Source organism: Aulonocara stuartgranti (genome assembly GCF_965226115.1).
Source record: "Aulonocara stuartgranti genome assembly, chromosome: 23".
NCBI lineage: Eukaryota > Metazoa > Chordata > Actinopteri > Cichliformes > Cichlidae > Aulonocara > Aulonocara stuartgranti.
Genome location: NC_138958.1, coordinates 41,728,266 through 41,753,341, shown reverse-complemented (window position 1 = coordinate 41,753,341; position 25,076 = coordinate 41,728,266). Strand labels below are relative to the sequence as shown.

Genomic DNA, 25,076 nt, shown 5'->3' with positions numbered 1-25,076 from the left:
ACAGAAATTTAAATGGGAGGGAAAGCAAAATCCCACCCATTATCTAAATCAGGCTGTTGAAGACTGGGTGAACCATACAGGTCATCACCCCAGTAGGACTTGTTCACAGAGCATGTGGTTTAGAAGGGCGGTGCTGAGGGGCATTCCGGAGTCAGTAAGCCAGAAAATGGAGGATAATCCTGATTTGCAGGACTGTGACTTTGCAATCTGGAAGAAACATTTGATTTTTAATCTTAACAAAGTGCAGATTAAGTCTGATGATAAAGCGGAGAGCGTCGAAGATTTACAGTTGCAACTGTTGAAGGTTCAGCTGCAGAAAGCAAAAAACGACCTGGGTGGAAAAGGTGACAAGCCTAAAAAGCAGCTTGTGGCCGCTGCGGCTCCCCCTCCTGGTCCAGTTGCCCCTGATTTGTATCCGAACCCATGGCCAACTGATCCACAGCCCCCCCAGTATGGTGCTTATCACTCCCCGGCCCCTTATGGGCAGAGAGGTTCCCCATTTGGAGGAAACAGAGGTGGTTTCAGGGGAAGGGGTCAGATGGGAGGTGGTAGGGGAGGCCAGATGTATGTTTGTTTCCGGTGTGGACAACCTGGACACTGGGCTAAAGCGTGCCCTTTGAACCCGGCTGCTGTAAGAGGCAGGGGAGCCCGTGGTGGGCCCTATCAGCATCCTGGCCACAGAGGTGGACCTCGTGGTGCTGTAGTTGGAGTGCCCCCGGCCCCACAGATGCCTGTGATGGGGTGGGAGTACTACGAGGGTGGTCCCCAGCTATAGGACACCCCACAGACTGCCCAGGACGGTGAAGGGACAACGGCGGACCCTATGCTGTCCATAACTGTAGATAGAAGAAGAAGCAGCTTTTTAGTGGACACTGGAGCTACATACTCCACCATTAGGGATGTTGCTCGTGAAAGACTTACTGACAGAGTGATTACAGTGGTGGGCATATCTGGGGAACCTAAAACTCTGCCTTACACCGTGCCCCTCCCCACAACGGTTGGAGATCAGACCTTGTTACACAGCTATGTTTGTTCAAAACAGGCGCCTGTGAATTTACTGGGAAGAGACTTGTTGATTAAATTAGGAGCCACAATACTCTGCTCTTCACAAGGCCTAACTGTGACTCTCCCTACTGGGGTTGTACTTCCCTGCTCTGATGGGCCAGAGGGAGGTGGTCAGTTTCTGCTGCAACCCTCCTCCTGTTTGGCGGACTCTGCTGACATCTACTGGGCATTATTGGAAGTTGAAACACCTGCTGAACCAGGAGTTTGGACTGCTTTTCAGCAATGGCGGCCGTGGCTCTCACTCCTACATCCTTATGTCCCTCCCCCTGACCCACCTCATGTTACACTGTTTTATGACAGGCATGACACCACCTGGTACCAGCACATGTTCCAAAAGCAGTGTGAGGGGCGGGCTTGGTCTCTGAACATGTCGTGCATTTTTGCGGCACCGGAGGGAGTGGCAGCAGCGGTTACTTTTACAACAGATCAATTACAGTGGTACATGATGTCTGATGAGGCAGCTCCCCATGTGTCACTGGCCTTACATCCTGGACACCAGGCTAAGGAGCTGGGTGGAATGGTTAAACGTTCCCTTGCGGCCACTGACTGGACACCTACAAAACTCCCACAGGTTTTGTTTTCTCCATCTACCAAGACATACCAAATTTTAAATGATTGCTTTAATTCCTCAACACTGCAACATGGAGTGGTCAGCGGGTCACATGGAAGAGAACACACAGACCACTGTGATGCTGCGCCTTTACTCGACTCTCTTCCAGATTGTTTGTGGTCCCTTGGACCCACAGATGTAGGTTTAGTTGATGTGGAGCCAGTCTCTTTTCAACTGTCATCTGCTACCCCTTTGTGGCAGCCTCAGTACCCACACAGACCGGGGGCTGAGGCTGGGATTGCAGAAACAATTTCTGGTTTGGTCACTGCCGGTGTCTTGGAGCCCTCCTGCTCTAAGTGGAACACGCCCATCCTACCCGTTGAGAAAAAAGGCACGGGGAAGTTCAGAATGGCACATGATTTGAGAAGGATTAATGCCTTACTTGGCACTCCTACTTTGCCTGTGCCTAATCCTTATGTTGCCTTGACCAACCTCCCACCATCTCATGCCTGGTTCACCTGCATTGACTTGGCTAATGCCTTTTTCTGCCTCCCACTTCGTGAGTCACTGCGTGACATTTTCTCATTTACATTTAGAGGCCGACAATGGCGTTACACTCGCTTACCACAGGGATTTGCCCTCTCCCCAGGACTGTTTAATCAGTGTTTGAAAGAACTTTTACAAACCAGCCCACTACCATCTGACTGTATGTTAATACAATATGTGGATGACCTTTTGCTGTCTGCCCCCACGGCTGACATCTGTTTGGAGGCCACCAGAGTGGTACTTCACCACCTGGCCAACACAGGTTTTAAAGTGAGCAAAAACAAACTACAGATTGCAAGAAAACAGGTTTCTTTTCTAGGCCGCATGGTCTCACAGTCCGGTATTTCCTTGTCCCCAGAACACAGGAACTCCATTTTGCACCATCCAAAACCTCTAACTGTAAAAGACATGTTGTCATTTTTCGGCCTGACTGGTTACAGCAGGACCTATGTCCCAGACTATGTTGGCCTTACTTCCCCTTTGCGCGTTTTGGTAAATGAACAAGGCATGAGAAACCTCTCTGCTCCCCTCTCATGGACTACAGAAACAGAACAGGCGTTTATAAAGTTAAAACAACAGCTTTCTGTCGCCTCTGACCTTGCTGTGCCAGATTATGCTTTGCCTTTTCATCTTGATGTTTCTGGAACCGGAACCCATATCAATGGTATCCTGTTCCAGAAAAAAGGGGGAGAGAGAAAAGTGTTGACATATGTAAGCGTAATGCTTGACAACACTGAAAAACGCCACCCACCGTGCACACAACACGTTTCTGGACTTGCAAAAATCATTCAGAAAACAGCACACATAGTGATGAACCACCCACTAAAAATTTTGACATCACACAGTGTGGTGGCCTACGTCTCCTCACAGGCCTTCACACTCACTTCACTCAGGCAGAGACGCCTCAGTACCATTTTGGAAGCACCACACATCACCTACTCACATGAAGGCATAAACATGGCTGATCACATGGGATCAGGGGAACCACATATGTGTGAAGAGGTTGTGCAGGTACAGGAGAAAATCAGGCCAGATTTGCAGGCAGAACCTCTAATGGATGCAGAAAAAGATTGGTTCACAGATGGATGTTGTTTCAGAACTGAAAGTGGAATGTTGAAGGCTGCATGGGCAATAGTGGAACAGACAGACATGAGATGGAAAACAGTGAAAGCAGAGCAGTTGACAGGACAACAGTCTGCACAGAGAGCTGAACTGAGAGCGGTGATTGAAGCCTTAAGGATGGGAAAGGGACAGAAAGTGAATATATACAGCGATTCAGCTTATGCTGTGGGAGCAGTGCATGTGGAGCTCAAGCAGTGGCTAAGAGCTGGTTTTTTGACAGCCAGCGGAAAGCCTATTAAACATGAGATAGAAATGAGGGAATTAGCGGAAGCACTGTTGTTACCTGTTAAGGTGGCAGTGGTAAAATGCAAAGGACACAGTGCCGGATTGGACTTAGTGGCATTAGGTAACAAACAGGCCGACTTAGTAGCTAAGCAGACAGCTGGTTACTTACCCTCCCTGATTATGGTAATGGACCCAGAAGCCACACCCCCTCCAGAAAGACCACCCATACAACTAGGCCTAGCCACAATCAGAGAGTTACAGGACAAAGCCAGCCCCCAGGAAAAATCATTATGGGTAACAAGAGGGGCCACAAACACAGATGTTTGGCGTGGCCCAGATGGAAGGCCCATTCTACCGCCAGGGGTCAGACAGACAGCAATGGAAGAGGCACATGGAGTGGGGCATGTGGGACCTGCACAAATGATGAGGAACTTAGCCGCCTGGTGGCACCCTTATCTAAAAGACATGACAAAATACATGGTTAAAACCTGTAAGGAGTGCAACCAATTTGGAATCAAGCCCGCCTTCAAGCCAATAGCAGGGTACTTCCCCATCCCACTTTGCCCAGGGAAAGAAATAATCATTGATTACACAGACATGGTGGACAGAGTAGGTAGTTACAGGTACCTGCTGGTGGCTGTGGATGCATTTTCAGGTTGGCCAGAAGCCTGGCCGACAGCAAGTGAAAACAGTGGAACTGTGGTGAAGTGTCTGATTAATCATTATATACCACAGCATGGGTTTCCCGAGGTCATAAGGTCGGACAATGGTTCACATTTCAGGAACCACGATCTGCAGAGGGTTGAAGCCGCATTAGGTTTGAAACATAAGTTTGGCTCAGTTTACCACCCCCAATCCCAGGGGAAAGTGGAAAGGATGAATCAAACTCTAAAAACTAAATTGGCTAAAATCTGTGCACAGACCAAATTAGATTGGGTTAAGGCATTGCCTCTTGCATTAATGTCCATAAGATGCTCAGTAAATCAAACCTCTGGTTACACTCCATTTGAGTTGGAGCATGGCAGGCCTTTTCCTGGCCCCTCCTCTCGCCTGTTAATGTCGGATGAAGCTGATTCAGACCTCGATCCGAGGACATATTATAACATGCTCCGCAGTTTTGTTGCCCAGTATTCCTCACAGGTCGCTGAAAGAAACCAGCAAGAGCTGAAAGAGGCGGCTACACCTGGAATGGACTACGTCCTCCTGAAAGTCACAAAGAGAAAGTGGGCTGAGCCTCGCTGGACAGGCCCTTACCGCATAACAGAGCGGACCTCCCACGCTGTCAGGCTCGAAGGGAAAGGTGACACCTGGTTTCATTACACACAGTGCGCTGCTGCCACCGAACCAGGAAGAACCTTGAGAGAGGTGCAGAAGGACCTGTCAGAAGGAGCTGCAACAGCATCACCAACCACTTGAGGGAGCCAAAACTCAACCTACAAGCCGGCTGGTTACAAAAGGGGGTGTTCTTCATACTGAACTAAACATTTTTATTTTTCTATTTTTAACATCTTTTATGACTTTGCTTTTATATTGGCTTGAGTTTTTAAGATTTACATTTTACATTGCAATAGTTTTAACCGCTGAAAGCTCATTTAAAGTTGTGTCACTGATACTTTTTGTTGCTCTTTAACTCCTAGAACACGCCCTTGGCGAGGTGGGGGGAACTGGACCACCTTTCTGTGCCCCATCATCCTCTATTAGAAGACATCCAAGCTAAGTAAACATGTCTTGGCCCTTTCCCCCTGAAATGACAGGCAGGCAAAGATGTTGCGTCTTTGTTTGCTTCCTGGCCCTGGGTCTCATTCCCATTGGCATAATCCTGATCTGTGAAGGGCCCCCGACACTTCTGACACCTTCAAGTTCAAAAGCTTCGCCCCCTTCTGACAGTCCCAATCTGACAAATGTAGCCCCTAGGGTCTTGCCCACCACTTCCTCTCCAGTTTTGCCCACGCCCGATCCATTTAGAAAGAAACGAGACACGGTTACCTCCTGTACCCCAAGTACGACTAGAATGATTACTCTCTGTGTCCCCAACAATAAAAGTTGGGTAGTCGAAATAGATTTCGCTAGCTTCCCAGTCACTCCCGTCACCAAAGACCAAGGGGGGGATCTTTTTAACCTTGCAGTACATCTCTCCTCCTCAGTGTGGTATATAACCCTGGGAGGTTGGCATCAGTGGAAGTGGTCCAGTTTAGTGTCAGAAACGGACCTCGATTGGTCCAAGCACTCTAGGGGTCAGGCTTTGCACTGGAGAAACCAAAATATGCTCAGAATAGCAAAAAAACCGGATCTTTCAGGCTTAATTTTTACCCTAAAGGATCTGGCCTTGACCTCCTGTCAACAATTTATACTTGCCCCTTGGACTGATCGCACCGCCCTGTATTGGCAAATGGAAATATGCCCTAGCGTTGGTGCAGCTCCAAGCTCTGTAGTTAAAGATGATAACCCCACCTTTAATGGCCCTCCGGTGACATATACAAACGGGGGGAGAAACGGCCGAATACGCATTGTAGACACAAATAAAATGTCTAAAGATGACCTCTTCCAAATTCTAACCGGTATTTCTGGAGCAACAAACAACTGGTTACTACTAGCTGAACAAGCTGCTGACAAGACGGCTTCCGACTGCATAGTGTGTATGGGAGCCCGCCCCACTTTAAGAGTGGTACCGGCGCCAGTCAGTAGTGCATGCCTCCTGCATCTTATGAACAATACAAAACGAGGTCATTGCTCATATCTGGAAAATCACTTTCCTAAAACTCAACGCTCGGTCTCTAATAAACCACCTTTCTTTTCTTCAGATGTAGCTGTGAACAATTTCACTTGTATTAACCTGACTGGCAATGCAGTAAAACTAGGTAGCTTGAACTCTTCTTGGTGCACTGAGAAGACGGTTATGAAACCAAACTTCCGACCTACGGCTAGGGCTGATTTGTGGTGGTGGTGTGGCAATAACAAGTTATATGATGGTTTCCCTCGGGATGCGTCAGGTCTTTGCGCTCTCATAACTCTTATTTTACCTGTTTTAGTCACTCCAGTAGATCTCTCTACAGAAGTACACGAAGTTGGCCTCCCATCCTCCTCTGAACGCCGCTCTAAACGTTCTCTAATCCCAGGTTCAGCTCATAATCCAACCTATATTGATGCTGTAGGTATACCCCGTGGGGTCCCCGATGAATATAAACTGCGAGACCAGGTTAAAGCAGGATGGGCCTCGATACTTTGGATGGTTGAAATAAATGCGAATGTAGACAGAATTAACTACATTCACTTTAATGTGCAACTGTTGGCTAATTACACTCGAGATGGTTTTGAAGCTGTGCATGCACAGTTATCTGCCACTTCCCTAATGGCTTTCCAAAACAGGGTCGCAACGGATTTTCTCCTCGCAGAAAGAGGCGGAGTCTGCAGCCTTTTTGGTCAGGAGTGCTGTACCTATATCCCCAATAACACAGCTCCTGATGGTTCCCTCACTAAAGCTATTACTGGTCTCACAGCTCTTACTGTTAAAATGAAGGAACACTCGGGCGTTGATACTGCCATGTGGGACTCTTGGCTTAACATGTTTGGCAAATATAAGGCCCTTGTAGCTTCCATCCTAGTTTCCATCTCAGTTTTTGTTGCTGTCCTAGTCACCTGCGGTTGCTGTTGTATTCCATGCATTCGATCCCTCTTCCAGAGACTGATTGTTACAGCTCTCACTCCTGAGGATAAGGATCTCGCCCGGCAGATGCCTTTATTGGCTAGTCAACTTCCCACCTCCTCGCCAACGGATGATGAAAACTCTGATCGTGAGGGTGACGAACATTATCGTCTTTCTCTTGTTTAAATGCTTCTAGAATGGTTGTTTCTCTGTGGTGTTTTGTATTAGGCTTGTTATTAATTGTTTCCCTCACCCACTTCCTCTTGAAGGATATATCTGGTTGAACTGTGTCTGGTCGGGTTGTGAGGGTTAAGCGATGTTCTCAGGGTCTCCGGACTTAAGCCTGAGCGAATGTGTACTCCCACCACTGGATATAAATTGTTTTTTTTCCACACCCCTTCCTCACGTTTTACCATATTCACTTTTGAATGTCCTTAGCAGTTACCGTTCTGGGTTTATTTTACGGTTGATTTATTCTTTCACATTTTCACGTTTATATCTCTCATTATTATAGTATACTCTGTACTCTCCACATTTTTATCATTACTTATGCTTTTTGGTTGCTGGGTTACAGGAACTGTTAATTTTGTGTCACTACCCTGGTTGCACTGACTCGTTGTATCCTTGGGTGCAGGACAGCTGTTACTGCTTTCGTCGGGAACCGAGACTGCTTGCAGCCGACCCCTGGGCAGGGTGGTGCCTGGACTCTTTTCTCCTCATCTGCAATGACATATAAAGACAAATGATAAGACCCGAGGAGTTTTTCGAGCCAGGCTTCGACACGTCTCTGTGTTCCTTTGAATGTTACTTATTTTTGTGTGTTGACCCATTTAAGATGGGTCAAAAGGGGGATTTGAAGAAAATATAATCTGATCAAACATTATTCAGCTTTAAATATTGTTCAGCTTTAAAGTTACTGTGCAACTGTGTAATAAAAATGTGCTCACGACTTTGGCCTTGAGAGCGATAAGAAGCGATCGCCTCATCCTGCAGGTGCAAGATATCTGCAAGCGAAGAGACTAGAACACCCAAGGCCGATTTCCTTTTATGGAGTTGTTTTTCTGCTAATGCAGCACTTTCCTCACAACCCCCTCCTGTAAGTTTTAGAGAATATATACCCATCCTCACAGCGAATCTTGGGAATCTCCTGATGTGAGCTGTGTTGAGAGGTTGTCTCTGTCTCAATAAAAGTTCACTGATTCCCCATCTGCCGCAGGTGTCCGGTTGTCTTCATTCTCCGCCAGCCTGGTTAAGTCAATTCCTCCTTAACATCTAAAAGAACCTATTTAATGAAGGAAGACGGGTTCACTTTGTGTTTAATATTATTCTATTGCTGTTGTTGTTTTTTTTGTATCCTTCACCCTGCACAGTTACCAGCTGTCAGCTACTTAGAAAAAGGATGCTGGTGTTATTTGTCTCTCAGAAACAGTTCATAACTTCCCTTCAACTCATTCATGTCACCTAAAAGGTAAACCTGTTTCTCCATCACTGTTCAGCTCTGATGATTCAGTAAGGACATCTGCTGGTTTCATCTTCATGTTTCCCTCTCACCACATATCCAAACCGATATCATGACCAGCAGCTTTTACAGCTGTGGCTCCAGCAAACATCAGGTGATACTAGAAATTAATATTAAATAAATTCTAACAACAGCTGATCAAGCTTAAACGTGCTGCTGTTGTTTAGTGCGACATCCGCTGGTTTCCTCTTTCTGGCGCAAAGTGGGCAATAAATAAACAGTAGCAACAGAAGAGGGGGGGGGGGGGGGGGGGGAGATAAGAGAAGAGGCAGCTGTGCAGCGTAAAGACAGAATAACTCCAGCTTTTTGTCTTTTCCCATTCTAGCTAAAGTACGGGACAAACTGTGTCTCTTCTCAGCTCAATACGAAACCCGTAATATTTTCTCTGAATAAGGGACCATTCCACTTTTTAAGGAGCCGTTGGCAACTCTACTAACTAACCTTATGAATAAAATAAAGTTCACTATCAGTAACATCATAGCAACCGAACAGCTGTATAGAAACTCCGTCATGCTAGCTAGTACACAGTACGAGTTATTGTAACTGACTGTAAAAAGTCAGCACAACGAAAATAAACTCCACCTAAACTTGGTTTATATCTGACCCAGATAGACTGCAGGTCATAACTTCTTACCTCAAGTTCAGTTCACCTGATACTCGAACCGGCGGCCGCCTCGGGTCTCTGCTCCTCCTGCCTCCCCTTCCCTCATCCACCTGTTGCCTCTGTGGAAGCCCCGCCATAGCCACCACCAAACAACTGAGTTATTTTTACACATCGGCCAGCATCTGGCCAATCCACCACCTCTCATTGTTCATGCCGTTACAAAAAATAAATAAATAAGTCATCAGCCCACTGTGCAAATGTCCGATGGCTAGTCCAGCTATGTTAACTTGTTAATCTTTCGCTGAAAAAATGTTTTCTGTGGTGCCGTCTTTCGTACTTGGCTCTCCTACCTTTGCTAACATGATGCTCATAGTGCAGAAGTCGCTGCTGCATTCACTTACCCTCGGACATCTGAGCTTCACTGTGAAACCATAATCGTACATTTGATATTTCATTAAATTTTATTGTTTTAGCTTCAGGGTGGCACCTGGGGTGGCCTGTGCCCCCCAGGCCACCCCGCTGGACACGCCACTGCTTTGTGTTCTGGCTGTTTGCTTTTGTTTTGTGCATGTTTATTTTATCTGAAAACGGGAAAAACTTAAAATGTCATAAATCTGCTTTTCATAATATAAATATCATTAAATAACTTTAGAAAAACTTTGACTCTTTACATTTAATGTTATAAAAATATATCTTATTTTTTTAATTAATCTTAAAATGTTAGTCTGCAAAATGTGCAGCAATTTAATTTATTTATTCTCTTTAGCTGGTAGTTGGTGGGGCCCAGGTAGACTGTATAACTGCATCTCTACCAGTGTCTCTGCACTCCAGCGTCCTCTGTGCCATGTGAAGGGATTTTCCTTAAGGCAGGAGAAATTATCTCCACGAAAGGAACAGGTTTGGTCACCGCACAGTGAAACAAATTCTCTTCTTAAATAGGCAGGAGAAATTATCTCCACGAAAGGAACAGGTTTGGTCACCGCACAGTGAAACAAATTCTCTTCTTAAATAAAAATGAAAAAGGGTTACCTTAAATGCATCACGTTTTTAATTTACAAGTTCATAAGCATTTTCCTTTTCCAGTTCACAATCAATTCTACCCCCAGGTCAAAAATATGTATAGGAAAATGTCCCTAATATAATATTATTTATAAATACACCCGTCCGGCGATTAATTGCATAAGTACAAGGAGGCGGGACCTCAGAGCAGAAACATACTCCATAATGTGTTGTACATTATTTTATGTATATTATATGTAGCGTGGTATTTTTCAATCATTGTATTTACCAACATCAAGAAGTCACAAGCAAAGAAAGACCACGCCATGGTGCATGTTTAAATAAGGAAAGTTTACTGGTCAAAATTATGTATTAAAGAAATAAACAACATTTTTTTCACCCCCAAAAATACATATTTAAAGCAACACAGCGGTGGCCCAATATCAGACAGAACTCCACTCTGTCGAGTGGGCAATCATAATGAAGCAGTTGGTTTTATTTTGTGGATTCAAGCTGCTCTTCATATTTTTGGCCACCAGATGTCACCAGAGAGGATTGTGTTGAAAAGCTTCGAGTAATGAACCGTTTTTCAATACAAGCTTCAGTGCTTCAGAAAGCTTCATTTGGCCATCACTACCTAAAACACCAAACTAGAAAAGGTCACTAACGACCACAATATAGTTTTATTGGTGCAACCTGCCAGCAATGCAACTATCACCTGAGAGCTTGCTCTGCCCCAGTGGTCCCAGATGCTCGTTGCTTTAAAAAAACAAAACAAATCCACTCCAAATAAATTCGAGCCCAACAGAACACTTATCGCATGCACTAATTGTTTTAGTTCAGGAAATAATTGATGGCACTAAAATCACTCTTAATAAAACTTATTCACTGCAAATCCACACGGTGCACCTCTAAAAGACCTAATTCCCCTAAGGCAGGGGTGGGCAACTCCAGGCCTCGAGGGCCGGTGTCCCTGCAGGTTTTAGATGTGTCCTTGAACCAACACAGCTGATTTAAATGGCTAAATTAGCTCCTGCAGTTCTCCAGAGGCCTGGTAACGAACTAATCATGTGATTCAGGTGTGTTGACCCAAGGTGAGATCTAAAACCTGCAGGACTAATATTGCACCAGCCCAGTAGAAATAAAAACAAACCCCGCATTAAAAAACAACAACACAGTTTTAAAAGTTGACCCTACTCTAAAACCAACTTGGGAGAAAAACGCAACGAAAAGGAGGAGGAAAAAACTGTGACAAATTCACATGTGCAGCCTGTCCTCCAGCAGACAACTGCGTTTGCTGCACACCTGGCTTGTCTTCTAAAACACTACTCGAACCTCTGCTGTAGAGGTTTAAAACAACCGCACTATTTGCAGGTAAATAAAATTATCTCATTTGTTTAATTCTACTTCTCTGGATATTACTGCGTTACGCCCCCACATGAAGGCTAGGCGAAGAGGGTGGGGGACAGTAACAGTTGGATCCGGGTTGAAATGAAAAGGACGCCAGGCAGAGGGGTTTAACACAAAATAAATCTTTATTATAATTAATTAACCTAATAATCATAAAAGCAGTAACAACAGAAAGAGATGGTGGCTGCTTCAACTAAGATAACAACAAGGATTCAACAGAAAAAGACAGCAACGCTGCTCGACCGACCGACACAAAGGAAATCCAGCAAAAGCCTCTCCCACACCCACACTGCTCTCCTCCAGCTTATATCACCTCTGGAGGGTAATTGGTGGTAAGCGAGGGCAGATGAGCAGCAGGTGTGTCCTAAAGGAGAAGGCAGGGGCAGAGAGAAACAGGGGAGGGGCAATAAAGAAGGAGGAGGAGAGAGAGAGGACAACACCACGCCCACACACTCCCACAGCCTCACAGATGTAACATTCAACCGGGGTGCTGCAAAGGAGAGATTTTGCAGACTCAAATGCATGCTGGCATTCCCCTGACCACTCAAAAGGGATTTGGGGGCTACATAGCTTCATCAAAGGGGCCACAACTACTGCAAAGTTCTTGCAAAAACAGCGATTGTATCCAGTCATGCCCAAGAACCGCTTTAGCTCCCGCCTAGTGGTTGGGGCCGGGTAGCTGAGGACAGCCTCGACTTTTACCTCCACCGGGCGAACCTGCCCAAAACCCACCTGCTTTCCCAGGTACGTGACTGTCGCTTTGGCAAACTCACACTTAGCGAGATTTAGAGTTAACGAGGCTTCGGCCAATCGCTGAAACATTGATTGTAGGATGGCCACATGCTCTTCCCACGTGTCCGTGTATATCACTACATCATCCAAGCACACATTACACTGAGGCACATCCCCCAACACCAGCTGCATTAAACGCTGAAATGTGGCTGGAGCATTTTTCATGCCAAACGCCATCACGGTGTACTGCATGAAATGGTCGGGTGTGACAAATGCAGAAATGTCGGAGGCTCTGGAGGTCAGAGGCACCTGCCAATACCCATTAAGAAGGTCCAGTTTGGAAATGTATTTGGCAGGACCTATATTGTCAATGCAATCCTCATTACGAGGAAGTGGAAAAGAATCAGAGACAGTCACTGCATTTACCTTCCGGTAGTCGGTGCAGAAACGTGGGGTGCCATCAGACACGTAAACACGGGGAGCTCCAAGGGCTGTGGCTTGGTTGTGCCAAACCGTTCTCCACTAAATAACTGACTTCCTTCTTCATCACCTCGCACTTTCCCATGGGACAGCGGTACGCATGCTGTTTGATTGGGGTTGCATCACCAACATTGATATCATGTTCACAGACATTAGTACGCGAGGGCACATCCCCAAAGAGAGAAGGGTAAGAGTGGAGTAGCCCAAGTACATCTTCGGACTGTGAAGGAAAAAGATGAGACAAATGGGCCGTTGCCTCTGCTAAATAAGCTGAATTCGCCAACCGTCTGATTTTTCAGTATGTACAGATAACTAGGTGTCACAGAAAGACTAAGGGAAAAAAAGACTGTAAGATATTTTCAAATACCACTTTATACACAAACTCAGTGTTAGCAGAGATCCTTTCAAACTTTAAAACTGTTCAGACATTATTCATTGGAACAGAACTGAAGCCCTCGTTCAGCTTGTTTCCCTCCTCACCCATGGCAGGCAGTTCCAGCAGGTGAACTCCCAGGTAGCGATGTAGGTTGGGCATGTGTAGCGGTCCAACACGATGTAAGCAGCCTCTGGGTCACACACAAAGTTAAACTCTCCACATATTGTGATGTTACCCCTGGCTGCACACAGAAACAAGCACAGTCACACACTCATTCTCATATATATCAGATATTTATAAGACTAAAATCACGAATGGATAATGAGAGACAGAGGAAATACTCTGTGAGGAGACCACCTTCAATGGTTCCCCCCATGATGTAGAGCGCCTTAAGCTTTTTAGGCAAGGAAGGGTCCAACTGCACTGCTGCAGCCAGGTTCATGAGGGGGGCAGTGGATATGAGGATCACCTGGAGGCAGGAGACAGAGTTGAATTGATGATTTTATTGCCTCCTAACCAACCTTTGAGCTGAAAACAAACCCTCAGTTGTAAAATAATAATTTTCCTTGAAAAGTTTTTTAAAGAATTATCATTTATAAATGTGTTTAGAATGAATTGAGAATTAAACTGGTTTGGTTGGCCCAGTGGTGCAGTTTGTCTATTAAGCACTTGAAACTTGATGAAAATTGACAGATAATTTTTACGACTTCCCAATTTAAACTGCATTAAAGCTTCAAGTTATGCTTTTTTATGTGTGTTTGGCAACTTTGTGATACTTCGCAACGAGTTGGCTTCTTTCACATCAAGTGCATTGTACCCTTTGCAATCCATAACCAACAGATGATATCATTGTGTCTACATCCATTTTTACTGGTCACCATGAAAAAGCAATTAAATCATTAGCTCTGGGTAAAACAAGTTTTTATTAGTCAAGTGATGCAATTTCATCTGTGGGAGTTCAACAATTTTCAGCTAAATGTCAACATATTTTTTAGGAAGACTTCAAGGCATGTCTGCTGAAATAATCGGTGACTGGGCCTTTAAATAAAACATTTGATCAGAACCACAAACCATTTACAAAAAGTAATTTTCATTCATGTAAGAAGCTTAATGGTGCAGACACTCACCTCTTTATCATTTGCGTTCACAAGGTCAATAATGGCCTGTTTGGCTTTTTTCTGCTGCACCAGATCCAGGCTTGGTGCGTGTGGATCTGGAACGTCCCCAAACCCGTCTGATCCAAAGAAATTATCTGCATGGTTTTCATGGTCCACCAAAGGCTTTGAGCAGCCACGGTACACTGGAATCTGTATGAGTATTATATGCTGGATGTAAGAACATATCTACGAACATATTCGTGTAGAAGGGCTCTCTTACAGCGTGACACAAACTTACGTCCAGCCTGTCGCAGACTTTCAGGACACGAAGGACATTTCTGAGGACATTCTCCACAGACGTGTTGCCATAGCAGCAGGTGATCCCCAAAACTTCCACATCAGGTGTGGAGAGGGCCATCATGATGGCAATAGCATCATCCACCCCAGCATCCACATCAATGATGAGCTTCTTCATCCTGTGTTTAACCACAGGATTCAAACCTGAAGAGTGATTATTTCTAATAATAATCCATTTTTGACCACATATCTAACTGTAGCCTATCTCAGCTGTCAGATGGAGGGAAAGAGGCAAAAACACAGATAACTACAAATATTTTAAATAAACACAATACAGTGTTTTTCTCTTCACACTCTCAAAACCTTTCTCTCATAGCATAACTACATGTTTTGTAGCTTTCCTAAATATGAAGGTTAGATTGAAAGACTGCTTCAACTGTTTTATGGTAGAGGCAGGAGAATGTTTTAGATACAGCATTAAAATGTGTAGTGTTCAGTACAAATATCATAATTAGATCAGCTTTTAAAATATCTGGGATCTTCATTTTACAATATATATGAAAATAGTCGCTTGCACAAAGATTTAGAAAAATGTTCATGAACAGGCAATTGACCTGCATCTGATTGTGGCAAGGTTAAAGAATTTTAAACAACAGTTTCCATTGTCAAAAAACAAATCAAAACACCACAAAATTATGCTTTTAGGTGCAATAAAAAGAAAGAAAGAAAAAAATAAGTGATTTCTGGGGGTTTTAAGAATTACATTTTATTTTATTTTTTTTTATTTTTTTTTTTTCTTAAATGACATCAGAAACAGCAGTATGCGACATTACGTGATGGCAGAGCTTCAGTTCATCCTTTGTCATTTTTTTTTTTTTTTTTTTTTTTTAAATAAATAGGACAGGGGGAATGAATGAGAGAGAGAGGGGGAGAGAAAGAAAGAAAACCAAAGAGGAGAAGAGACTGTGAGAAGGGGGGGGAAGAGAGAGAAAAAAAAAAAAAGAACTCCTGGGTCACCTGTATGGAGAAAAAAACAAACAAACAAAAAAACAAAAAAAACAAACAGAGGAGACAGCAAACAACAAAGAGCAACATAATAATAGAGAAAACAAAGCACCATCACAATAAACTAGCTAGTCATAGATATCAATATTTACTAAATAATAAACGATATTGTGCAGCACGCAAGACAGACAGCGCACAGTGTGCTTTGAGGCAGCAGCCAAGAAAGCTTTAGTCCGTGTCTGTGAATACCCATGTGTGCATACCTGTGTGGATCAGCATGCTTGCATTCCAAAGGTTTCTCCATGTAATGATCTGCTAGGGAGTGTGGGGGGGCCACAGCCCCGTCCTCCAGGGTGTGAAGCGGGTATGGAGGAGATCAAAACTCCAGACATCCAGAGGCCCCCAGAACACAAGAGACCATGGAAGACCAACAGAGGGGCAGCCGCGCCACTGTCCCAGTAAGAGCTGAGGAGAGTCCCAGATGAGGGCTCGCCCAGCAGCCGCGGAGCAGAAGTCAGGGGGAGTTGCAGTGACGCGCCCGTGAGCTCCGCCGGCCCCCAGCTGCGCCTGAGTGACCGAGCCCTAGGCCGAGAGGCCGGGGGCACCCCACCTCCAAAGGGGCCCGAGCGAGCCCCAGGCCCCAGGCCCCGACAAGCGGCCGCCAAGGAGTGAGCCGGTGTGTACCCGGACGCCCACCCCCAGACACAAAGAACCACCAACACACCGACACCTGAGGGAGTCCGCCACCGGCAGGGGAAGTGGTGGTGGGTGGAGATAGGCCTCCAAACCTTGGAGGGCCTGAGGTGTCCCCAGAGAGGTGGCGTCTGATACCCAACCTGACATATAGACACAGACATACAGGCACACACAGATACAAACATCCATTCCCACCCTCATGCTCTCATATGCACTCACTCCACACTCACCCAACGTGGAGACAGACATAAAGAGACGCTGTACACACAATCACACTCCCCAAGCGTACTCTACAAACCGGGTCTAGGTACCCTTGCCCCTGGAGGGGGGAATTGCACCCAGACCCAGGTGGTGTTACCCTTTTCCCTGCGGTGGGGAGAGGCAGACCACCCCGACTCCGCAGCAGCAGGGAGGCCCCACACCCCAGACCGCAGTCGGACGGCCAACTCCTCCTACTAGCCCTCCCGCTCCAGCAGGCCGCAGAGAATGGGGGTGGGAGAAGACTCCAAACCTCCCTCCACCCGCTCATTGTAGTGTTGATGCATATGTGTTCTAAGGTGCAATTAAAACCCAGGAGGGCATGGAGCTACCTGCCAAGGAGCAGCAGGTAAGCGCATAGTCCCTCCTGCTAACCCTCAATGACTAAGTGTATTTAAAATTGAGAGGTGGGCAACGACGTCAGGGGTGAGGTATACACCCTGATGGTGATTTGGACTCCGTGATTGTGCCCACCCCCAAGATCCTATATGTATGTGTAATGAGAGTGTGAATAATGTGAATGTCTAAGTTGTGGGATAAAATTGAGGCAGAGGCAGCCAGAAGGGGACAGGGGGGGGGGGGGGGGGTAGCCTCCTCTGCACCCTGGTGACATACCCCTACTCCAAGGCCCTGCATGTGTGGGTGGTTGTGGAGGAGCGGGAAGAGGGAGGCAGCTGGAGATGGGGAGGGAAGGAAGGGAGGGGCAGGTAACCCCTCCCTGGGGCCAGCTCCCCCGCTGACCCCAGTAGGCACTCCCACCCTCCGCGACCCGCCAGGGAAGGGGGGCCCAGGCCCATCAGACCGGGGCCCAGTGCAGTAGCGCCCCCCGGCTCCACAGAGCCCTGGACAGTCCACCCAACCCCACCACAGAGAAAACTGCACCCACCCCACCAACCACACATCTTCCAGACTACATAAGACGGTAAACGCCCAGGCTGAGATCTTCCTCCACCTCTCCTGTATCTCCCCCTCCTGCAGAGAGTTCCTGAAGAGAAGAAAGCTCCTGCAAGATGTGACCATCCCCCCCACCAGTTGAAGAGCCCCCCAGGCGGCTCGACGCACCGGCGGCACCCTGCTCCAGGGCCGGGCCCCCATGCACCCACCCGCCCACAACCCCGGCAACACACCAACCAGGACCCAAGCCCCCGAGGCCCGGCCCGGGCCCCAGCCCAGAGACGGAGCGCCCCCAGAACCTCACGCCCATCCCGGACCCACCCAGGGGCAGCCAGGTTGCCAGGTCAGTAACCCACGTCCGTCAGCACAGACCCTCCCCTAGCCCCGCTGCACGCAGCCGCGAGGAAACAGTCACCTGAGAGCCAACAGAGCCCTCAACCGGACGTGACCGCTACCCCGGGTTGAGCCCCCCAAGGAAGATGCCTCCGGGGAACCCCCCGACGCCCTAAGCCTGTCCCTGCCCCCTCACCAATCACAACAGTGAAGGCGGGACCAAACTATGACCCCCCACCCCCACTAGGTGATGGGGCTGATAAAAGGGGCCCAGAGCAATTGATCTAATGTGGTGGCAGAGGCTGTGTCAAGACTAATGTAATCTAATAGATAATTTCTATATTGGTTAGAATTAAGATTATTTTTATTTTTCCAGTTCATGAGGACTGTTTTCTTGGCTATGCATAGGGCGGTGAAGATCATATGGGCTATATTCTTTTCTGAAGTGATATTATCTAAGCTGCCCAACAAACACACTAAGGGGGAGGTTGGAATGTTACATTTCAGACACTTTGATAAGTCTTCACATATCTCGCGCCAAAACTTTTGCACTGGTGGACAGAACCAAAGAGCGTGGATGTAATTGTCTGGTGTATTGCCTTGACAGTGTGAGCAGTTGTTGGAAGATGTAAAGCCCATCTTGAACATCCGATGACCTGTATAGTGCACTCTATGAAGTATTTTGTATTGTATTAATTGCAGACTGGGATTTTTAATTAATTTAAAAGTTTTTAAGCAAATCTGAGACCAGAAGTTTTGGTCTAGGTTGACTGATAAATCTGCTTCCCACTTTGCAGTAGGAAGGGATATTGATTCATCTAATTTAGAAAGTGTTCTGTATATTTTAGATAATAATTTGGGGGATTTAAGAGTAAGAAAATGTGCCGCACTTAGTGGTGTTTGTAATTCAACTTGACTGAGGTTAAATTTCTTTTTTACTATGGATTTAATTTGTTGATATTCTAAAAACCTTGTCTTGTTGATCCCATATTGTTCAACTAGTCTGTCAAATGGAATAAATTCTGTTCCCTCTAATATATGTTCTAAGTATTTAATTCCTTTACAACTCCATTCTGGGAAATTAATCATATTATTGTTTTGTAATATGTCAGGGTTATTCCAGATAGGTGTACGTTTGCATGGGATTAATGAAGACTCCGTTATTTTTAGAAACTCCCACCATGCTGTTAGAGAAAAGCTGATGTTGATACTTTTAAAGCATTCATGTCTTTTGATGTTTGAGCTAATAAATGGTAGGTCTGAAATCTCTAGATCCTTGCATAGTGCCTGTTCAACATCTAGCCAGGGCTCAACTAAGAAGGTATGTTTTAACCATTCTGAGATGAACTGAAGCCTTTTGGCTAAGAAGTATTGGTGAAAATTAGGCAGATCTAATCCTCCTCTATCCTTGGTTCTTTGTAGCGTTTTTAAGCTAATACGCGGGGGTTTATCTTTCCAAAGGAATTTGGAAATATATGAATCCAGAGATCTGAACCAATCTTGTGATGGTTTGTTAGGGATCATCAAAAATAAGTAATTTATTTTTGGCAAGATCCATCATTTTTATAGTGGCGACCCTTCCCATGAGTGATATGGGTAAAGATTTCCATCTAGTCAGATCGCCTTCTACTTTCTTTAGAAGTGGGATGTGGTTTAGTTTAGTTAAGTCTGAAAGCTTAGGAGAGACATTAATACCTAAATATTTAATATTTCCGGATTGCAGTGGGGCAGAGGAAGAATTATGGAAGGAGCAGTTAATGGGGAGAACTGTAGATTTTGGCCAGTTAATTGAATAATCTGAAACTCTTGAAAACCAGTTTATTAAAGTAATTACCTCAGAGAGGTTGGTTTGTGTGTTTTGCAGAAAAAGCAACACATCATCCGCATAGAGACTGATTTTATGTTCTATGTTCTTACATTTTATGCCCTTAATTGTTGTAGCCTGTCTAAATGCTGCTGCTAGAGGTTCGATAAAAATTGCAAAAAGTGAGGGGGAGAGTGGGCATCCCTGTCTGGTGCCCCTCAGGAGACAGAAGCTGGAGGATGTCTGGTCATTTGTTCTGATACGAGCCGTTGGGGAATTGTATAATATTCTTATCCAGTTTATGAAAGAGTTTCCAAAACCAAATTTGTGTAAAGTTGCGAATAAAAATTTCCAATTAACTCTGTCAAATGCTTTTTCTGCATCTAGAGATAATATTATGGCTTCGATGTTTTTATCGTATGAGTAGTCTATTAAATTAAGTAATCTACGAGTGTTTGTTGAGGAGTGCCGACCTTTTATGAAACCAGTTTGGTCAGGATGAATTAAGAGGGGGGTCATTTTCTCTAATCTCTTTGAGAGAGCTTTGCAGATTATTTTAAGGTCTACATTTAAAAGAGAAATTGGACGATAGCTTGAGGGAAATAAAGGGTCTTTGCCTGGTTTTAGCAGGAGACTAATGTTGGCAGAATTCATATTTGGTGGTAGTCTGCCCTTTTCCTCGATTTCCTGCAACATGCTGTGGAATACTGGTGCCAAAATTGTCCAGAATTCTTTGTAGAATTCTGCAGGGAAGCCGTCTGGACCTGGAGCCTTATTATTGGGCATACTTATCAGGGCTTCCTGGAGTTCACTTGGCGTCAGTGGCGAATCCAGTTCCATTGCTTGACTGTCTAGTAATTTTGGAAGAGTTACGTTGTCAAGAAACAGATCAATTTCATTTTTAGATGGGTTTATTTGTGGTGAGTATAAAGTTTCATAGAAATCCCTAAAAAATGTTGTTTATTCTTCCAGGATCATATATTGTGTTCCCCGATAAATCTTTAGCAGCACATATAGTTGTTTTTTCTTTATTTATTTTTAGCTGGTTAGCTAGAAATCGACCTGATTTGTTACTGTGTTCAAAATTCTGCAAGCGAAGTCTTTGTATAAGGAATTGTGTTTTTTTATTAATAATTTCATTTAATTCTAGTTTTGTTTTGCGTATTTTGTTCAATGTTTCCTGATCTTGGTCGCACGCGTAGGCTTCTTCTAGTGATTTGATGTTTTTTTCTAATTCCTGAATATTTTTGTTTTCTTCTTTCTTTTTGTGTGATGAGAAAGAAATTATTTTACCTCTCATCACAGCTTTTCCTGCTTCCCATAGAACAGAAGCAGATATTCCGGGAGTGTCATTAAAGTCTAAATATGAAGTCCATTCCTTTTTAAAGTATTTAATAAAGTCTTCATCTTTAAGTAGTGATATATTAAATCTCCAGTTTTTACTTGGCGTAGTATTATTCTTGTGCATTAGTGTTAAAGATACAGGAGCATGATCGCTGACAGCTATAGGATGAATCTCAGTGTCTGAAATGTCACACAGCAGTGAGCTGCTGACCAAAAAATAATCCAGACGAGAGTAAGAGTGATGAACATGCGAGAAAAAAGTATATTCCTTACTGGTGGGGTGAAGAGAGCGCCATGCATCGCAAAGACCAAAGTCGTTCATATACTGTTTGATTATATTTGTGGACTGCCAATTACGCTGAGTTCCTGTTGTGTTGAGCCTATCCATTTCTTCATTTAGTCCAAGGTTGAGGTCACCGCCAAGAATGAGTGTGCAATCAAGGTGTTCAGAGAGTGCACTAAAAAAACCGTGGAAGAATGAGGGTTCATCAACATTTGGACCATATATACTAACAATACATAGTTTTTTGTTCAATATTGATAGTTTAATAATTAGAAATCTACCCTCTGGATCTATAACTGTATCGAGTACTGTAAAATTAACATTTTTATGTATTAAGATTGCTACTCCCCGTTGTCTAGAATTATAACAGGCTGCAAACACGTTAGGAAACTCAGGTGTTTTAAGTTCATTTAAACCTGTGACAGGTTTGTGAGTTTCTTGTAATAAAACAACATCTGCCTGTAGTTTTTTAAGCTGGTTAAATATTTTTAACCTCTTTCCTCTGGTGCCAGCTCCATTTACATTCCATGTGACAAACCTCAGCATGCCCTTAATTATGCGTGTATGTTTAATGATGTATGCTGGGTGTTTCGTTTAGACAGGTGGAGAGAATATGGAAACATCCCTTGTTTGTAAATAGAAAGAGAAAAAGAAGTGTGGTGAGAGACTCCATAAGTCTGACTATGTGTGTGAATATTCACTAATATGAACAAGCGTGGCTTGCTTATGTGTCCTGCAAGTCTGTGCGTGCTGTGAGGCTGTTGTGAATGTGCTGCCGTTGAGCTGATGTGTTTGCGTGATCGTCTTGTGAAAATATGGAGAAATAGAGGGTGTTGTTTGTAGGTGAGTGGGGAAGTAGGTGACCACAGCAGTGAAAGACAAGAGAAAGAAAGAAACCACATGAACTGTGAGCGACAACAAAAAAAAAAGAGACGAAACGGAAACATTCCAATTAAAGCAATGACGGAGGGTGACGGTGTTATATCTGCTATGACATCCTACTGATATTACTAGGTTAAACACATTTTAAAGGAGAAAGTGTGAATGAATAAGAAAAGAGTGTAGCGGGTTCTTATCTGGAGTGCAGTCAGTATAACCACGGTGTGGTGCCGGGGTCGCGGTACAGCTGTCCGTCCACGTAGAGCCGGTCCACAGCGATGACAGCACGGGAGCCTTTCTGGATAAAGCTACGTCGAACTGGGAACAGGACCTTGCGTCGTTCCAGGATCTCTTTGGGGAACTGGTCGTTCACGCTGAAGTCCGTTCCTTTCAGCTCTCTGCCGCGACTCTTCACCTGTTCCTTCTGTTTGAATTGACTGAATTTGGCCACAATAGGCCGTGGTCTCCCGGTCCGCGACCGCGCGCTCCCCAAGCGATGTACTCTATCGAAGTCGATGTTCTTTACGGTGTCCTCCGGCAGCTTCAGGTGGATTTTAATGAAGTTTTTCACCGTTGCCTCTGCGTCCTCTCCGGCAGTTTCTGGAATACCAGAAAACACAAGATTATCTCTCATGCTACGGGCTTGTAGATCGATAACGGACTCTTTTATTTTTTTATTTTCAATGTTTAGCTGGGTCACGTTATCGGTGAGAGATTTAACCGACTCCCGTAGCGTGGCATTTTCAGCGGCAAGCGTTTCCACCTGCCGCTGGCTGAATTCCAGGGATTCTCTCAGAGATTTAAATTCCCGGTGTAAAATCTCCACCAGGGACAGCCTCGCATCGAAACTGGACAATCGCTTGTCGATTGACTCCAGGATTTCTGCAATGTCTTTGCCGGCAGGCGATGTTGTACCGGGGGAGTCTGCCTGGCGACTTCTCTTCGATGACGGCGTCTCGATTTTGGCCGGGGAAGATGCACTCTGGGCCTTATGCATTACTAAATCTTGAAAACAGCGGTCGATGTAATCTTGGAGAGCGTCTAAACTCTCCCCGTTGTCCTCCAGGGTGTTAGAGATGATAAAACAGATGTTGTTAGTTATATGACAATTGATTAGTATATTTGGTAATACTGAAGCTTGGAAAACCTTTGTTAAACTCTATGCTACCATTTGCTTTTTCTCCGCCAAAATCTCCGGCGTCTGACGTCACCTACAACATCATTACATTTTAAAGATATGTTAACCTTCACAAATACTGTGAGATTCTGAAATTATTACTGAAATAAAATGTAAAATACTCACCTGGTAAATGGATTCTGGCAGATGTTTAGAGCTTAGTGATTGGAGCTGTGATAGCTGAATGCTATCAACTGAAGAGCAGCCAGCTTTATATAGGGAAGTGTTACATAAGTACATGGCTAACTCCACCTTCAGATATTCTTTAGGTGTTACAAATTTAGCTTTAATCGAGATTGTCCAAATTTCCGCTTGCTTGAATAAAGTGAAAAAATATTTTTGTCATGTAAATGAACAGCATTTAAAAAAATCACGCACAGAGAGGTGGGTTTGGTAAGTAGATTCTTAAGGTGTAACACTTGTATCCTTTGGTATCGACTAATGGGTGTTATCTTTGTATTAATGTTTAAGAAGATGGTTACAAAAGTGCTACCTGCTAAATTATATAAAAAGTGGCACACTAAGATAGACATTTTCACTTTTTATTGTCATACAGCAACAATTTAGATAATTTCGTCCACTCTCGTAGGTAAAATATGATGCTCTTTTATCTCTGCAGTTATTAAGCATTGGGGGTCTTGGTCTTTTTGCTAAACTGCATTCTTGACACTTTATTTCAGCAGGTATGAAAAGTAATCCTGCAGCATATATTGCCACCCACACTTTTTAGTATAGCCATGTTTACTAAAAATCTAAATATCTTCAGTGGAATTCAATCATGCAGCCTTTTTAATATCTAAAAAGAGCTTTACACACACATGATGGCACCGAGTTACATAATTCCCTTAGGGATTAATAAAGTATCCTGATTCTCAAATATATGCATACAAATGAATTTCTTCATAATATTTTTTTTTTATTCTTACCTTGGTAGAATCTGAGTTTTGAGCAAGCAAGGTCTGGGTTCCTTTACAGGGAGTGCAGAATTATTAGGCAAATGAGTATTTTGTCCACATCATCCTCTTCATGCATGTTGTCTTACTCCAAGCTGTATAGGCTCGAAAGCCTACTACCAATTAAGCATATTAGGTGATGTGCATCTCTGTAATGAGAAGGGGTGTGGTCTAATGACATCAACACCCTATATCAGGTGTGCATAATTATGAGGCAACGTCCTTTCCTTTGGCAAAATGGGTCAAAAGAAGGACTTGACAGGCTCAGAAAAGTCAAAAATAGTGAGATATCTTGCAGAGGGATGCAGCAGTCTCAAAATTGCAAAGCTTCTGAAGCGTGATCATCGAACAATCAAGCGTTTCATTCAAAATAGTCAACAGGGTCGCAAGAAGCGTGTGGAAAAACCAAGGCGCAAAATAACTGCCCATGAACTGAGAAAAGTCAAGCGTGCAGCTGCCAAGATGCCACTTGCCACCAGTTTGGCCATATTTCAGAGCTGCAACATCACTGGAGTGCCCAAAAGCACAAGGTGTGCAATACTCAGAGACATGGCCAAGGTAAGAAAGGCTGAAAGACGACCACCACTGAACAAGACACACAAGCTGAAACGTCAAGACTGGGCCAAGAAATATCTCAAGACTGGTTTTTCTAAGGTTTTATGGACTGATGAAATGAGAGTGAGTCTTGATGGGCCAGATGGATGGGCCCGTGGCTGGATTGGTAAAGGGCAGAGAGCTCCAGTCCGACTCAGACGCCAGCAAGGTGGAGGTGGAGTACTGGTTTG

The 25,076-nt window shown here is 44.6% G+C and overlaps 1 protein-coding gene and 2 long non-coding RNA genes across 6 annotated transcripts in view; 1 reads left to right on the top strand and 2 right to left on the bottom strand.

Annotated features, from left to right (window-relative positions):
- The window catches only part of LOC309700766, a 187,256-nt gene that overhangs the window by 4,341 nt on the left and 157,839 nt on the right, over positions 1 to 25,076 (top strand). The window lies entirely within an intron of this gene.
- Positions 5,287 to 8,517, bottom strand: LOC309700767. The gene is made up of 2 exons (XR_014274737.1): positions 7,268 to 8,517; positions 5,287 to 5,494 (listed from the first exon to the last, which is right to left on the bottom strand). It is a non-coding gene; the product is annotated as an uncharacterized lncRNA (long non-coding RNA).
- On the bottom strand, positions 13,181 to 23,527 carry LOC309699907 (inosine-uridine preferring nucleoside hydrolase-like). 2 transcript variants are annotated; one of them, XM_082523141.1, is made up of 6 exons: positions 23,465 to 23,527; positions 14,667 to 14,844; positions 14,399 to 14,578; positions 13,629 to 13,740; positions 13,376 to 13,512; positions 13,181 to 13,225 (listed from the first exon to the last, which is right to left on the bottom strand). In XM_082523141.1, the coding sequence occupies exons 2-6, from the start codon at positions 14,841 to 14,843 to the stop codon at positions 13,208 to 13,210; spliced, it is 624 nt and encodes a 207-aa protein (XP_082379267.1). In that variant the 5' UTR covers position 14,844; positions 23,465 to 23,527; the 3' UTR covers positions 13,181 to 13,207. The 2 variants fall into 2 exon arrangements, with proteins under 2 accessions (XP_082379267.1, XP_082379266.1); XM_082523140.1 differs by lacking the exon at positions 13,181 to 13,225 and having other exon boundaries at positions 13,250 to 13,512.

What these genes read in the sequence shown, in the direction of transcription:
- LOC309699907 (XM_082523140.1), bottom strand. Translation starts at nt 14,843, where the DNA reads ATGAAGAAGCTCATCATTGATGTGGATGCTGGGGTGGATGATGCTATT. An exon ending in TGAACGCAAATGATAAAGAG is followed by an intron (nt 13,741 to 14,398) that starts GTGAGTGTCTGC and finishes TCCTGCCTCCAG; the next exon opens with GTGATCCTCATATCCACTGC. An exon ending in CATGGGGGGAACCATTGAAG is followed by an intron (nt 13,513 to 13,628) that starts GTGGTCTCCTCA and finishes TTCTGTGTGCAG; the next exon opens with CCAGGGGTAACATCACAATA.